Source organism: Bison bison, unplaced genomic scaffold (genome assembly GCF_000754665.1).
Source record: "Bison bison bison isolate TAMUID 2011002044 unplaced genomic scaffold, Bison_UMD1.0 scf7180017864471, whole genome shotgun sequence".
Lineage (NCBI taxonomy): Eukaryota > Metazoa > Chordata > Mammalia > Artiodactyla > Bovidae > Bison > Bison bison.
Window position 1 is genome coordinate 18,945,408 of NW_011495032.1, and position 16,496 is coordinate 18,961,903.

At 38.3% G+C, this 16,496-nt stretch overlaps 1 protein-coding gene across 5 annotated transcripts in view; it reads right to left on the reverse strand.

Annotated features, from left to right (window-relative positions):
• Window positions 1-16,496, reverse strand: part of HECW2 (HECT, C2 and WW domain containing E3 ubiquitin protein ligase 2) — a 435,976-nt gene that overhangs the window by 22,240 nt on the left and 397,240 nt on the right. For all 5 annotated transcript variants that reach the window (XM_010860869.1, XM_010860871.1, XM_010860870.1 and 2 more), the window contains 5 exons: window positions 10,156-10,308; window positions 8,272-8,370; window positions 4,065-4,194; window positions 2,459-2,605; window positions 1,644-1,758 (listed from right to left, as the gene is read on the reverse strand). In XM_010860869.1, the coding sequence (XP_010859171.1) occupies window positions 1,644-1,758; window positions 2,459-2,605; window positions 4,065-4,194; window positions 8,272-8,370; window positions 10,156-10,308 (644 nt within the window). The remainder of the gene's footprint in view (window positions 1-1,643; window positions 1,759-2,458; window positions 2,606-4,064; window positions 4,195-8,271; window positions 8,371-10,155; window positions 10,309-16,496) is intronic.

Genomic DNA, 16,496 nt, shown 5'->3' on the forward strand with positions numbered 1-16,496 from the left:
CTATCCTATGGAAACACAAAACTGGCTGATGTGATTGAATGTTATTAGAATCACCTGAGGGTGTGTGTGGTGGGTAAAAGAACGAGCTAATAGTATTTATGGCAACACATAAGTTACGCAGCATGTTGAAGAAATTGTATTTTAGTGAACGAAACTGGTTTAGTTAACAGTTATAACAGCCAAGGCCTATGTGGATTGACAGAGGGTCAATTGGTCAAGACTTATTACAGCAACTGGACTTCAGAAATAGCAGCAATGGACACTGCAGTTTAATCCTGCCTTTCAGAGAAAATGAGCAGTCAAAGCCAGCCGGGGCAATGGTGATGGATTGGAAGAGCCGAGCATAAGCCAAAATAAAAGCATCGGGGCCAATGTTAAGGTGTATCTTTACTCCATAGTTTTATGTTTTTTTTCCTTTAAATCTCTGTTTCAATTTACTGATAACTGGAGAACTGCTCAGCTCTAATTTTAGTCTGCTAAGTGATTAATTCAGTGACTTAAAGCTTGTATTCTTCACTCTCCAAGTTCACAATTACTGCTCACCTCTTACATTCTAAGTTAAAAGACAAAAGCAAAACCCAACTGTCATTTATCATGACTTTCTGAAGACTTAATAACACTACAATAAATTTCAGAAAATGTATTTGTTCTTTGTTTGAAAGTATTGAATAAAACTAACTCTGGGTTAGCATCAGGTCCCTTTCCAAGTGTATTGATTCAGCAATCAAATCACAGTGGCTTTAATGCCAATGCTAATTGAAAACTTGTACTGATCTGTAGAAATGCCAGCCCTAAAGCTTCCTATCTGGTGACATGTCCAGTTTTAAGCTGCTTCCCCAGTGGCTCAGCAGTAAAGAATCCACCTGCAATTCAGGAGATGGAGGAGATGTGGGTTTGATCCCTGGGTGGGAAAGATCCCCTGGAAGAGGGTATGGCAACCCACTCTAGTATTCTTGCCTGGGAAATCCCATGGACAGAGGAGCCTTATGGGCTACAGTCCATAGGGTCACAAAGAGTCAAACATAATTGAAGACACTGGGCACGAATACAGTTTTAAGCTAATCTTACAGCAGTTTCCTTTTTGGTTGAACCTAATGCTTGAATTCTAAAAGGGTTTGTTCAACAAATTTGAAATCTGAGAACTGTATCTTATTATATTCATGAGTTTCAACTGTGAATTACAACTGGTAAGTAGTTCAAGTGAAATGTAGAAAAACTGTTTGCTCATTAAGAAGTTAAGAGGTTAAAAAAAAAAAAAAAGAAGTTAAGAGGTGTGCCTCTTCAGGTTTGAGAATGAAGACAGAATAGGTGGAGTCTAACCAGTCCAATATGAGCTCCTTGATGCTTCACTAACAACACTATAAAACAATTAATTACTGTTCCTATGGTCATATTTCTTCACCAACAATTAAGACTTATGACATCCTCAGACGGTGCGTAAACAGTCGTCCTTCCACTTGACAGACGAGACAGCTAGGGGAAGAAGGGCATGCACTTGCTCATGGTCTCAAAGGAGAGTGCGTCAGACCTATGATTAGAGTGCAAGTGCCCCTGCCTGTCCTGGATCCAGATCCATGTGCTGAACCACTTGCCTCCCCTTAGTCTGAAACTAAAAATCCAGCCATCTTTAAGTCAAATTTCACCTCCTCTGTATTCTGTGTTGTTTCTCCAATCACTTAGGTCTATTTCAGCTGTGCCTGCGATGACCAGTTCTAGTTCTCTTGCATCAAAAACAGATACCAGCCTGGCATCCACCACCTGCAGAATAAAAAGAATACAGGACGTGGCTTAAGAACCTGGAGAAGCCTCAGCTACAATTACACTTCATCAAAAAAGGAGGGCACAAGGAGTGTTGGGAATACATGGATGCATTCTGTGGAGGCACTTTTAAAACTGTAAAGTTCTCTACAAATATATTTTTAGTACAAGGTTGATGAAATTTTCAACAGAATTTTTGTTTTATAATTGGTCATTAATGAATTCTTTTCTTTTCTTTTTTTTCTCTTGGAGAAGATCTAGTGCTCCAGTCATTTTCATAGTTTATTTTTATTTTAGCTATGGGGGCTTTTTCACAAAAGAAGTCACATGAAATACTTGTAACAACTCATTCTGACCCTCAGATATTATCATTTGCATGCTATCTCATTAGCATGAGATTTGATTACCCATATCTAAGCATGAGTAAGATGCATGACTTAAATGTTATTACTGGTCATTCAACTCTCAAATGCTATTTGAATTCAGGTCATTTTATTTCAATGATTTCTTGTAACAGGGCAATAAATTTTTTGTATTCTTGAAACATACAGGAAAAATTATTGAAGTTTTTAAATTGAATTAGCAACAGTAAATACAACAAAAGAGAAATGAGAATATGACACAGATATGAAGTAGAATGAGAGGGACCAAGGTATAACTGGGGTCAGCCGAGAACCGCACTATAGCTGGTTGTCTTTACCTCATAGAAGCCACGCACTAAGCTCTCTGTCTGCTGCACGACACCCCTCTCAATCCTCCATTTCACCATCCTCTCAATGTACTCCTTCTTGTTCTTCTCTGTGACTGGGATGTTGGCACCCCCTGGTTTTAATTCTCGTTCAGTAATCTGCGATTAAAAAAACAGAAAGGCTGACCATAAAGCAATATGTTTGATGATGTAAGACTACTGCTACCAATGAGCTGGAATCAGCCTCTACCTGTCCCAGCCCTGGGAACATCTTACAAGCAGGAGGTCAGCACCAGCACAGAGCTGGGCGTACAGCGGTGCTCAGGGAAAACAGGCAACGAGTTGATGTCTGAGCGCCTCCATGGCTAAATATATATGTGTCACAAGTGCTCCAGGTTAAGCTTTAAACCCACAAATAAATCTTCTAAATGAAAATGAAGAGGTTTCAAATTCTGTGCCACTGCTATTTGAATGTCTGATAAGACATTATCACACATTTCTTTAGGATTCAGAATTAACTACATATAGAAAGCAAATATTTACATAAAGGTCTACCTTAAGGAAGCAGAAATATATTCAAGCAAATGTTAACTTGAGACCTACTTACCAAAATATGAAATTCAGGAGACCAGCCAGGTATTAATGTCTAACTAAGAATATTACTTATGAACCAGTATACAATTTCTGAAAGAAATCTTTTAACCAACTCTTTTACTAATTAAAAAAAAAAAAGTATTTTCAAGCCTTCACCAAAATAGAGTTTACTTTCCCCTAGCTTCAAAACAATCCACTTTAGTTCTTAACCATGAATGAGAATTAAGTACAAGTGCCAACTGAATATTTTAATATTCAACTCTGAGGTAGCATGCATTTTTAAAAACTATATTTTATATCAGATACATTCTCATATCTTATGAGGATATTATAGTTGGAAATAAAAAGAAGATTGCTTACAACACACAAATAGTTATCACTATCTATAAATTAAAACATCTTATAATAACCTTTGTAACCAAGATTATTGTTCAGTTCAGTTCAGTCGCTCAGTCGTGTCTGACTCTTTGCGACCCCATGAATCGCAGCACGTCAGGCCTCCCTGTCCATCACAAACTCCCGGAGTTCACTCAGACTCACATCCATCAAGTCAGTGATGCCATCCAGCCATCTCATCCTCTGTCGTCCCCTTCTCCTCCTGCCCCCAATCCCTCCCAGCATCAGAGTCTTTTCCAATGAGTCAACTCTTTGCATGAGGTGGCCAAAGTACTGGAGTTTCAGCTTTAGCATCATTCCTTCCAAAGAAATCCCAGGGCTGATCTCCTTCAGAATGGACTGGTTGGATCTCCTTGCAGTCCAAGGGACTCTCAAGAGTCTTCTCCAACACCACAGTTCAAAAGCATCAATTCTTTGGTGCTCAGCCTTCTTCACAGTCCAACTCTCACATCCATACATGACCCCAGGACAAACCATAGCCTTGACTAGACGGAATTGTAACTACATAAATCTGGGTTTAAACCACCCAACCATCCACAAATATATAAACATTTGATCTTAGCCACTGAATTAATCCTTCACCAAGCAATAGTCTTCCCACACACAATCACCATTATTCACAACAGACCTGCCCAAAAACTTCTTCGTTCACAGTAAATGTGAGGTCCAGGATGTCATGGATGTCATTGTCTTTCATCCACTGCAGGCTCTGATGGAACTCTTCATCAAGGTATTCTAGATCACTCAGGTCACAGAGACTAAGATGACAAAGAGAAACAAATATGTAGGCATGGATATTAGCTAAACCCAGAATCGTGAAGAAATACACTAAGAATTAGTGACAAGTACAATATCAACTAAATAGGCAGTGATTTCTGGAATGTATTTTGTCAAAGTCAGTAACCAAAGCAGTGAAATAATTCAGAAATGTATAAAATTTTAAAATCCTGATATGTAAAATGCCTTAGGAATCACTCAATTTGTTTTATCTTTTACAGACACAGAACTGGAGGTACAAAAAGTGGCTGCCGTTTGCACAGCCACCCACAAATAATGCCAGAGGTAAAACTGGGACTTGGGTTGACAACTTGGGTTCAGTATTCTTTGGCTAGGTTAAACTATTTTAAATTATCATTTTCCTAATTAGAAATTCTTTGTACATTTCTATACTGTACTTTAACTTTTTTTTTTCCCCAAAGCTTCCCCCCCGCAAAGACTAGAATCTATGATCCACATTCACATATATCCCTTTTTTCTTCAGGGTTCTTACTCTTTCTATGATTCTGAAAACTGAAAGCCACAGAATTGCTCTACAGTTTTAATAGTTTTCTATATTTCTCTCTTCTTTCTTCTTTGCTGAGAGAAGTTCTACATGAGGTGGAGCTACTATTACATGTCCCTGTTGTAAAGGTGGTAGCAACTAATTCGCTTTATTGTTTTGGAATTTCCTTTGCTCAGCCCAGTTTCAAAGATGATTTTGTTTAGTTCAGTCTACACATGTAACAGACACCAAGTATGTGCCAAACATCTTAATAGCTACTTGATAAACAGTTACTGCCCTCAAGGAGCTAATGTAGACCATTAGAGAAACAAAGACACAAATAGATAAGTTGATTTAAGGTGATAAGGAATAGCCTAGGGTGGATAACACATTATTTGTGTCCTTTTTTATATGTATGTTATACTTCAGTTAAAATTTAAAAAGGTACGTAAGGTAGATACTGGGACCTCCCACAGCAAACATGCAAGCCATTTATTTTGACCTGGAGACTGACTGATTTTTCTGATTATATTCTTCATTTAGTAAGACAAATAAATTTCTATATAATATTTTATTGGTTCCATAATGCTTTCACATATAGGGTCTCCACCAAAATGTTACAGAGTAGGAATACTTATCTCAATTTTACTGATGAGAAACTCAGCTCAGGAATGTTATATAAGTTGCCTGATGTCACACAGCCAGTAGGTAGCTGGGACAGAGCTTGAAATCAGATCAACATTTAAAAAACATTTCCTCATTTTTAAGATGAGAAAACTGCAAATCAGTAACTAAGTCAAGATCAAAAGTGGCTGGGGAAAAGCTGTTTTGATCTCCTGATTTCTTGTCCAGTGCAAATTCTACTCCCTCCCCCTCTCCCACAATGGTATTACATTTTCTCCAGCAACAAATGACATCTTCAGTTTACTCTGTAGAGTTGATTTAAGACACAGCTCAACCTAATCCATGAAACATTTGAAGATCAAAACTAATCTTCAGACGGTTTTTAAATAGATTATTAATCAAGCACTATAAGTGCCAAGTGTTGAAGCTATAATATCTGATATAAACAACCAAGCTACATAATCATGACCTGGAGATTTAGAAGAAGCTTTTTGGAGTAGATGATACCTATACTAAAGTCTTCAGGATGTTTCAAGCTAAAGAGGTAAAGGGGAATAAATAAAAAGGAGAAAGGGAGAAAAGAGAGGCAGGAGAAGACAACCTGAGCAAAGCACAAAGGGATGGAGTATACAGATATTCCAAGCATATGCGCAGCACCAGAGGGTTAACCATAAGACAGAATATCCAGAGAATGAGGCTGGAAATGTATCTAAAAGCTGGTCTTGAAGTCATTCTAAGGAGCTTGGTGATTCAGAACTACTGAAAAGTTTTAAAACAGGCAATGACATGATCAGACATGAGGTGTGACTTTAAATTGTTTATCCGGAAGTGGCAGTATAGAGGATTTACTTATAATGGGGGGTGGGGGTGGGTATCATTGGGTGGAAACCAGTTAATAGACCACTACAGTAACCTGTCCAAAGTAATATACGGATTTCAGTTAGAGCACAGCTATCAGGGTAGACTGGGTATGTGTTCGATCGTGCCTGACTCTGCAACCTCCTGGAATGTAGCCCACCAGGCTCCTCTGTCCATGGCATTTTCCAGGCAAGAATATTAGGATAGAGAAGATGAACTTTAGAATTATTGAGGAGGCAAATGTGGAAATGAGTAAACCATTTTAGTGAGTGGGTAAAAAGAAGCATATCTAAAATGAGACAGCAAATGAACTCAAGTTGCAAGATAACTCTGATTCACTGCCAGTCTTGAGGGCCACTAGACGAAAAATTCCTAAGGCCACAAGTTTAGCAGGAAAAACAACCTGAATGATTTGTGACCTGTACCATGGGAATGGGGCAGGAGGTGGGGAAGAGAAGAAACTGTGCTGTGCATTTACTAACCCTGTTTAAGGGTGACTCCCAACTTCTGACCAGGGTGATTTGAGAATGTTGGCACTATGAACTATGACTAGGCACATGGGGGAAGGTATATTTTTAGGTCAGGAGAAAATGATGAATCTAGTTTTAATCATGTTGGTTTTGAGGTACCTGTGAGACATACAAGAGACATTAAGTAAAATATTGACTGCTTGAGCTTACAACTCAAGAGAGACCATATCCAAGGGTGTGGACTGGAGAGTCAGTAGATGAGACAGCTAAAGAGGTTTCCCATGAGAACATATATATAGAGAGAGAAGAGGGGAAACCAGAATGGAAACTTCAGGAACACCAAGGTTAAGGGCAAGTCAGGACACCCACAAAGGAGGCTTAAAAGTAAAAGGTGAACCCAGAGAGCATAGTGTCATGGACACCAGAGAAGGAAGAACTCAAGAAAAATGGATGGGTCTGGGAGGGATCAATACTATCAAAAACAGCAGAGTGGTCTATTAAAATAGAGACTAAAAAACATTCTATAAAAGCTTCCATAGGTTATTGGTGGGAAACAAGCTAGATTGAAGTGTGTTGAGGGCATGTCAACACTCAGTATAGACTACTCTTTCAGGAAGTTTAAATGGGAAGATGAACGATAAGGCAATGAAATGGAAAGATGCAAATGGGCCAGAAGAACCAGAGAGGCAGAAGGCCAGTGTTCAGGTGCTCAGGGCTTTATTGGCCTATATATCAAAAGAGACGATGGCAAAAGTCTTCCTACTGGCCCTCTTTAAGAATCCATTAGAAATACTTTCAGTTGAGGTCTAGGCTTACAGAAAGCAGATACATGGGTACATGGCCTTGGTTAGGGAATGAGCTGGTCAGAACCATGCAATCCTGCTGCACTTTCTTGTTGCAAGTTTGAGCTACTACTCTCACAGACAGTTGCCTTCTATTCAGCCTTGTAAATGACTACTAATTACAGGACAGAAACTGTTGGCTCTACATTTTACAATAATTGCAATCTTTCACTGTGGTAACAATGAAGAAAAAGTCCTGTGAATGCTAAATTTTCATCTGCCATCATAAATTACTGCCTTGCATATAGAGAGATTTCAAGAAAAATATGGGACTTGAAAAATACGGCCCACCTCTAACAAACAAATGTTGAAAAAGGAGAGTGAAAATTTGAACCAAGAATAAGCAGTTGAACATTTGCTTAAGGCAAAATATAAAAGGCATCTTGTGAAAGACGGGGGGCTATGAGTCACCAAGACTAATCCACAACTATTCTATTAATAATTGGCATTAATTCCACAGGAATTTCAGCACTGTATTTGAAGTACAATTGTTTTGAAGAAACATGTGTAGCAACAAATGAGAATCAATTACTCAGAGTAGAGCAAAACTAAGCCTTTGGGAACAAGACAGGAATAAAGGATCAGAAGCTGGAAAAATCCAGTAACCATATTTGAAATTAGATTAGTTGATTAGTTTCAGAAATCTAAACCACTATTAAGTAAATAATAATAGATTTGAGATAGTGAGTCAAAACATGACCTTGACAAAAGATTCTTTTGGATAAAGGAAATACTTCATTCTCTACATGCAAATTACACAAGCAATAAAAATACTCTTACATTCTGAGAAGAGCCTTATAAAAGGGCCGTGTGAAGAAGGCATCCAACAAATACTGGTGAATTAGTGCAAGACCAAGGATCCTACCACTGAACCGGAACCTGTGAAGGAAAAACAGGAGATGGTTTATATGGAGCAGTTGGAGCAGTTTCTAAATGTTTCTGTTTCCTCTCAAGAATGCCTTCCAGTTCTAACCACCTAAGATTTTCTAAGAAGAACTGCCTTCCAGGTTCATGAGAATTTGTATGCACTGTAGGCTGTGTCTTCATTAGTTGATTTTCACATCTACTTATAGAAGACATCTGTTTCAATCTGATATTCAGAGAGATACTGCTGCACCTTCTCCTCATGTCAGTGATGTCCAGCATGTAGCACTCTACATGGCCAACATGAACTCCCTGTTAGCATGACAGTGAAATTTCCTTAAATCACTTGTAAGAAATGTTGACAGAATGAGACCAGTAATGGTGGGGAAAATGTCCCCTTGTAGTTTGCGTGCATGAATATCAGCGGGATTTCTCTAGTGCAAACCTAGCAGCAATTCCCTTTTGAGGAAAAGCCCAGTCTCGGAGTGAGAAAGTTCCTAGTTCTACTCTCTCTCAAACCCCTCTCTTAACAGTAACTGTCATCATCCAAGAATTATGCATGTGTACATTTGAGGGAGTTTCCACATGGGACATTCTGTTCTCTAAAATTTCAGTGCTCAATTCTATTCTGAATCACTTTGGAAACTTTATTAGATATATGTCATGACTGGATTTGCTGAGATGTACATATATTTTCTTTTTCAAAAATATTCAAGTTTCTAGCCTTTTGAAAGCCTGATGCCTTCTGAAAGTGTAAATGCACACTGAGGTTCATAGTGTCCAACTACAATTCTAGTGTCAGGCAACCATCTTAAGATCAATGTCCAGCAGCTTTGTTTTTCTTTATTTCCACTTAGGTTAGCATAACTGCAATAGCTACTCTTAGGAGGACTTCTAACTGTAGTTAACCGGAAGTTAATTTGAAGAATAAGTCCTAAACCTTAATGCCCTCCACCCACCAATATTAACCTCATGACTCAAAGAAATTTTTTCCATGATTCCTATTCACGTTCTTTTTTTTGTTACTATAGTGAAAATGAACAGAAACAAGCAAACGGGTTATATAGATACTTCAAGTCTATAAATGCAGGCATGTAAAACATGTCACAGAGTGCAATTTGAGGTTTTAAGAATAAATAATTCCCAGATGGGAATCCTATACCAGCTTTACTTGATTTTGTGTGAAAAATTAGGAGCAGGGCAATTCCTGGCTACAAACTTGAAATAGTGACTGGGATAAGTGGCCACTGCTGTGACCCCACACTCCTGCTTGCCTGCCAGGATTCTCTTCCACCATCGGTTCCTCTAAGCCACTCTGTCTTCCTGTCCTCCCTCCCATTAGAAAACCAACAGACCCAGCTGCTCTGCCCCTCCCTACATGTTAGCCACTTCCCCAAGGACTGTTCTAGAAACTGCCTGTCCTTTGGGTCAGGATTTTGCCCTACTCACCCCCACCAGTCCCCTGTCACAGCTCAGAGTCACCCAAAGCTTCAGACAAGGATTTAGGGTCTTGCTAAGAACCTAACATCATCTGCAACGTTCTCTCAGGAAAAAACCTTTTGGATTCTACCCAACTCACTTAAAATTGGTCTTACAGAACATAATCTATTCCTAGACTGGAAAGTGCCTGTATGTTAAATTTGATAATGCAAACAAGAGTCAAATGAGATATTTAACTGAAAATATGATTTTCTCAAAAAAAAAAACAAAAACTTTTTTTTTTTTTTTTTAAGTTTAGGTGCTTATAAAAACTAATATCACAAAAATCAGCTAAAGAAAAACGGGGAGAAAAATACTTACCATTCATGGTGATTGTCTACAAAGGCAGACATGGGACTTATTTGTACTGTGTATGTGTCATTGGCTGAATATTCAAATAAGCCATAATATGGGTTAAAGAGTTCTCTGGATACCAGGAAGAAAAACTCTCTGGAAGGTCCACTGTAATCCAGCCTTTAAAAAATTCACAAAAAGAGCAGTCATTATTTTTTTTCTGTTTATTACACACATTTAACACAGTGCTCAACTTTCTGTAAAACAGGAAGTATAATTATCAAGTTTGGTGGTGGTGGTTTAGTCATTAAATCATGTTGCAAAAGGTAAAATAACTTAAGTGCCCAGAGTCAGGCCATGCGGAGAGAGATTGCAGTGGGAATGCCTTATTTAAGTAGGTTAAACCTGAGGGCATCCGTTACATACATCCATGGGAATATGGAGTCCTCATGTTTTTCCAAAACACTTTTAAATGCAGGCAAAAAGAGACTTAAGTGAATTGGTGAGAGGATATTACAGATATAAGGCCTCCTAGGGAGATCAGAGGCAAAAGATGGAATGATAGGGTTCAGATGAAAATTTTAAATTATAAAACACCAAGGAAAATTATAGACAAGAAAAGTGAGGGTGTCTAAAGCTTCCTTGGGAAGGTAGTTGAGAAGAGGCCGAAATTCTAGCACCTGAACAACAGTGTAAATTCCATTTTACTTACAAAAAGACATCAGGGTCAAAGCAAAATCTGAGAACGATTGTGCGAGGTTTGCGGACTGACAAGCAGCAAACAATGCTGAGAACAAAAAATGCACCAAAGAGGAGTATGTAATAAAGCAATTTGATATGCTCAAATTAAAATGAAAAATGTAAAGTACATCTATCTACCCTATGGTAAAAAGTTGACATAAGGGTTCAAAGACAGGAAGGAATTCTGAGGGGGGAATGAAAGCAATGGATAAGTTGGGGTGGTGGGATTTAATAAGACTTCCTTTGTTCACTCTATTTTTTTCCCTCTATGGAATTTCCTTCAATGGCCACTTCTGTATTTTTTTATGACAAAGAAAAAATTCCATATGTGTGGTATGGAATTGTGTGATAGAGAAAAGGATCTTATTATAGGTAGAAGAGGGAGCTGGAATAATAGTAAGGAAAATTAAAAGGCCTTCATATATCTTAGTTGAAAGTTTAATAGAATTTTCTTAAAACAGACATCAGCTATCCACATACTAAGTTCTTAATTTTTGCCATATCTGAATATATATGCACTACTATTTACTTAATATTTCCAGCTTTACTTGCTTTTCCGATGTAGCCTTGTCTTAACACAATATTTTGAAATTGTGATGTGTTAGCTTTATTTCTTTTCTAATACACATGAAAACAAATACATAAATATTAACATAAAAAATATGAGTCTATGCAATAGGCCAAGGCAGCTTCTTGTGGTTTCTTTCCACTGTCCTAGTTCTGGTCTCTGACACCACCAAGAACAAGTAGATTACTTGTTCCACTTGAACATTCTTCACACATTTAGAGGCTTTCCTTCAACAAATATGTGAGTGCCTATTAGGTTTGGGGTATTAATCTAGATGCTAAAGATGCAAAGTTTTATTTTTACGTCATTTTCGACAAGATTCTAAGTTCAGCAGTGTCTGTATTCCTGATCCCTGTCCCCTCCTCACTCATGAACAACCTCCTCTCATGGCAGGGCAGGGAAGTCCCCTGTCATGTTGGTCCTCTGCTCTGAACACTCTCCAGGTGTCAAAGTCTGACCTAAGGGGTGTGTCTCTACTGATCACAATACTCAAGGTGTGGTCTTGTCAGCAAAAACTTAGGGCTCTTGACCTCTCTTCTTGGACACTTTTCTCCACTACTGCAGCTTAACGTCACCCTGCCTTGTGGGCAGTCCCTTTACTTTGTTGACTCATCACAAGCTCGTCATCAGCTCAAACCTTTCACCTATGTTACTTTAAACTAGGACTCTCCCACCCTGTCTGCACGTCACTCTATCTTTTTAAAACCTAAGCACTAGACACAAATATTAATACTTGCCATACTAAATTTCACTTTGTGAGACTGAGTCCATGATTCTAGTCTACCTAGATCCCTGTGGATGCAAAACTTCTCTCCAAATTTCCTGCTGATGATGAATTACATCAGCAGACCCCTGTGTCTTTTCAGAAACAGAGAATACCAATCAAAATATCTTAGTGGTCATTTTGTCCATCCTCTCACCTCACTGAGGAGATGACTGGCGCTGAAGGAAATCGCTGACTTGTATCAAATGAAAGCTGCAGTGGAGGATCCAGGCCTTGACACAGGTTTCCTGACCCCGTGTGTGATGTTCATTACTCTTTACAGTCCACTCTTCAATATATTTAAAACGTTCACGAGGACTAAATAGAACATTACTTATAGAGGAGAGGTCGGAAAACTGTGACTTGCAGGCCAAGTCTGGTCCAGGCCCTTACATTGTAAAAAAAGTTTTATTGGAACATAGCCATGCTCATTTGTTTATGTGTTGTCTGGCGCTGTTATGATGGCAAAGTGAGTAGGTACAACAGGGAATGGCCTGAAAAGCTGAAAATAATATGGCTCTTTACGGAAAAAGTTTGCCAACCTCTGTTACAGAAGAAAGTAGGAGGAGAATGTTACTTTATTAAAAAGCCTAGCTTACTCTAAATCCTCTTCTTTAGTGAAGATCATTTCAAGAAAAGGTAAAATCACAACAATGTCCTAGAGAGTATGAAATCTTCAGGAGTGGTCACAACTATTAAGCAGGAAGCCAGGAGCCCTGGCCTGGAGGCAATGTAGGAGGAAAATATATCTTCCTCAACTGGTCAGGCTTTTATCTGCTCTTTTTTTTTAACTCCAGCAGCACTGATAGAGTTACTCTAAAGTGAAGACATTTTTAAAGTTTGATTTGATTATAATCTGAACTTTAGAACCACATATCTGAGAGCAGGTTGTTGATTACAAATTACATACGCCTACCTAATTCAATAAGACGTGTCCCAGCAGGATACCTTATGCATGCGCTTCCTATAATGTCTTAGCAACCTCTTCCATATAAATAGTTAATATGACTCATATCACAGGGATCATTTGTTACATTCCTGTTTTGCCAGTTAGGTTGGTTCCACAGCTAAAGACTTGGCACAGAAATACAGAAACTCTGGACAACGGGTGTGTAGCCACACAACAGCTGCATCTGAGGGCATTTTGGAATAAGCACAGATGTCTTTAGGGTGGCAATGTCTTTTTGAACCCCATGAAACGCTGATAAGGCATTTTAAACACCATCACGTTGCTGGGCTGACACCACCCGAGTTGTTAGTGGCATCCAATATTTCTTAAATAATTTTATTCTCTGGTTCTTTATGTTCAACTAAAAATTGCCAAAAACAAAGTATCCCAAAGGAAGCAGACTATAAAATGAAAGAGGATAGTGGCATTGGGCAGTCTGACTGCCATTTCCTACACATTTTCTGGGAGACAGAAAGGTTTTCTTTCTTACAAGCTGGTTCAGGCACACATGGTCTACATACCTTCTGATTCACTCTTACGTTTGTATCAGCAAGGCATTAGTTCTTGAGCCACTAAAGAAGTGATAGGTGAGTAGGGAATTTTGTGAGCAATTAATATGACAAAGTTTTACCTGCAGATACCAAGCCAAAGCCTGGAAATAGAAGCACCTTTCTTCAGTATGGTTTGGGTCAGTTAGGTTATCCTGCAAATATCTCTCTTTAGACAAAAACAAGCAACACCTTAGTTTCACTTGAAGCTTTACAAATATTTGAGGAAACATTGGTCAAGGCCAGTACCCGAAACAACTTCTAGACCAGTCAGATGTAAGAGCTGCTGGTTATTTTATAAGTAGGGACTCAAAAAAACCTTTCAGATCTCATCCCCCGCTAGTTTCTTGCATTTGCCTAAGTAGAAATATCATAGGAAGAGCTCACCTGTACTTAAATCCCCAAACTAAAACTGTTTGCACACCTCCCCTCCCTAGTCCAAGTATGGCTTTGCAAGACGGATGACTGATATCATATAGAAGGCACCTTACATATAATGAACTCATTCTTTCTTAAAGAAAGGTGCCTTTTATAGAGTTGGCCATGGAGGACAAAAAACAGAGGCAATCACAGTGTAAACATCCTCTCTTGATCCAGGCCATTATTTCCTTACTTGTTGTGGGTACTAAGAAGTGAATGTAAACCTGAAACTAACGCACTATTATAAATCAACTCTACTTCAATAAAAAGAAAAAGAAGTGAATGCCCCAGGATGTCCTATGTGAACACAATAGTCTACGTAGCTAACTTCTGACACCAACAAGCTTTAGTTGCTAAAACTTTTAATTCAGAAGAAAATAATACACTGAAGAATATGCAGTACTTGTGGCTCCCCTCTTAAAGAAGCAATGTCCAGGCAGACAGAAGCCCAAGAGGCAAGCAGACCATGCAATTTCCCGCCACACTCAGTCCAGACGACTCAGTTTCCAAATCATTCCTCCACTGCTGTTTTCTCCTACTCCCCACTTTGCAAGAGGAGATAACCAAATTAAGCTGGGTGGAAATTTAAATGACTAGAACAAAGTCTCCAGCTCTGACCAAATTAAATCACAGTGTTTGCTTAGAAATTGTCCGTATTTCATAAAAAGCCAAGCATAACAGGACATTAATTTAGTGAGATATACTAATCACTTGTCAACTAGCATAACTACATAAAAAGGCTCTAGAATTATTTTTGCATTTTTAATTGAATACAGGTATCTCTAATATTCTGGGGTTAATTCTACCTCACATGGAATTTGTAGCTGTCCTATACATTTACGACTATGACACTTCTCATCAATTTCTCTTGACTCAGCTCTTCCATTTCAGGAAAAATCTATATATGATGTGTCAAGACCTACACAAAGAAACATCTTAGAGCAGAACTGAAGTCTCTGAGTGAATCTGCTAATTCACACTTTTTTGGAGAGTAGGCAGACACATTATTCTGAAAAGATAAATCCTTTCTCTTTATGCCCTCACTAATATATTGTAAATAAAGACCCTGATCATGACAGGTAGAAAATACTATCAGTGAGATGGTATCAATAGAAATTGCAAGATATTATTTCCTCATAGATAACAAAGTTGACTTTAGCAACATAAAATAATACTCTATACATACCAATACCTCTACTAATTTGGACTTTCCACAGAATTAATTCTCTCTATAGACTTACTACTCTACTGACCTCAAATGCAAAAGGAAGCATACACATACCAAAATTACCCTGGTGGCCCCCATCACGCAACAACAAAATAAGAAAGTTGTTCAGGGAGTTTCTGAATCTCCCTAAATCTTGTCTCTATGCTTTCTTTTAATAAGTGATCTTTTTAGAATAGTTTTTGATTTATAGAAAGGTTACAAAGACAGTAGGGAGAATTCTCATACACCTCACACCAGCACTTCTTAGGTGCTTCTGGTTTTTGATGACCTTGACAGCTTTAAGGGGCACTGGTAAGGTAATCTGGTAGAACGTCCCTCAGTTTGGATTTATCTGATATTTTCCTCCTGATTAGACTGGTGTTACATGTTTTTGGGAGGAAGACAATAAAGGTAGTGCCATTCTCATCACATCATACCAAGGATATATACTATCAACAGGATATATCACTTTTTTACTTTAGCCTTGATCAGCTGCCTGTGTGTTTGTAAGGCTTCTCCACTGGAGGCTTACTTCTTTCCCACCCCTTTTCACAGGGTACTGTTTGGAAGGAAGTCACTCTGTGCAACTCATAAGGAGCACTGAATTATGCAGAAAATTATTTGGAAACCTTCTGCAGAGGAGATTTGTCTATTCTCCTTCATTTAATTATTCAATTGTATATTTATATCAATATATATGTATCTTATACTTCAGGGTTCTAATCCAATACTACTTTATTTTGTTGCTCAAATTATTCCAGCTTTGACCACTGGGAGTTCTTTCAGATGGTTCTTGTGTCCCTTTGACATCACTGTGAATTGTTTTGAGTTTCCCTATACTTTCTGGTACAAGATACTTCAGACACTGTCTTGTATGATTCCTGCCCCAGTCCAAGAATCATCCATGTCTACAAGGAGCCCTAGTCCCCTTTACTAAAGAACAATACTAAAAACCAACATCTACACACTAGTTGTATATTCTTGTTTAATACCTATTACTAGAGCTAAACATGAAAAACTTCCAAAATAACACATTTTGAGGACATTAAAATTAATGAAGGAAAAGGGACAGAAAATTTTCAGCTCCATTCTAGAATTCCACAGAAAAACCTAGGTAGCTTTTCTCTTTGGATACTTATTAGAAACCAGAAAGAAATATTATGATCTTTAAT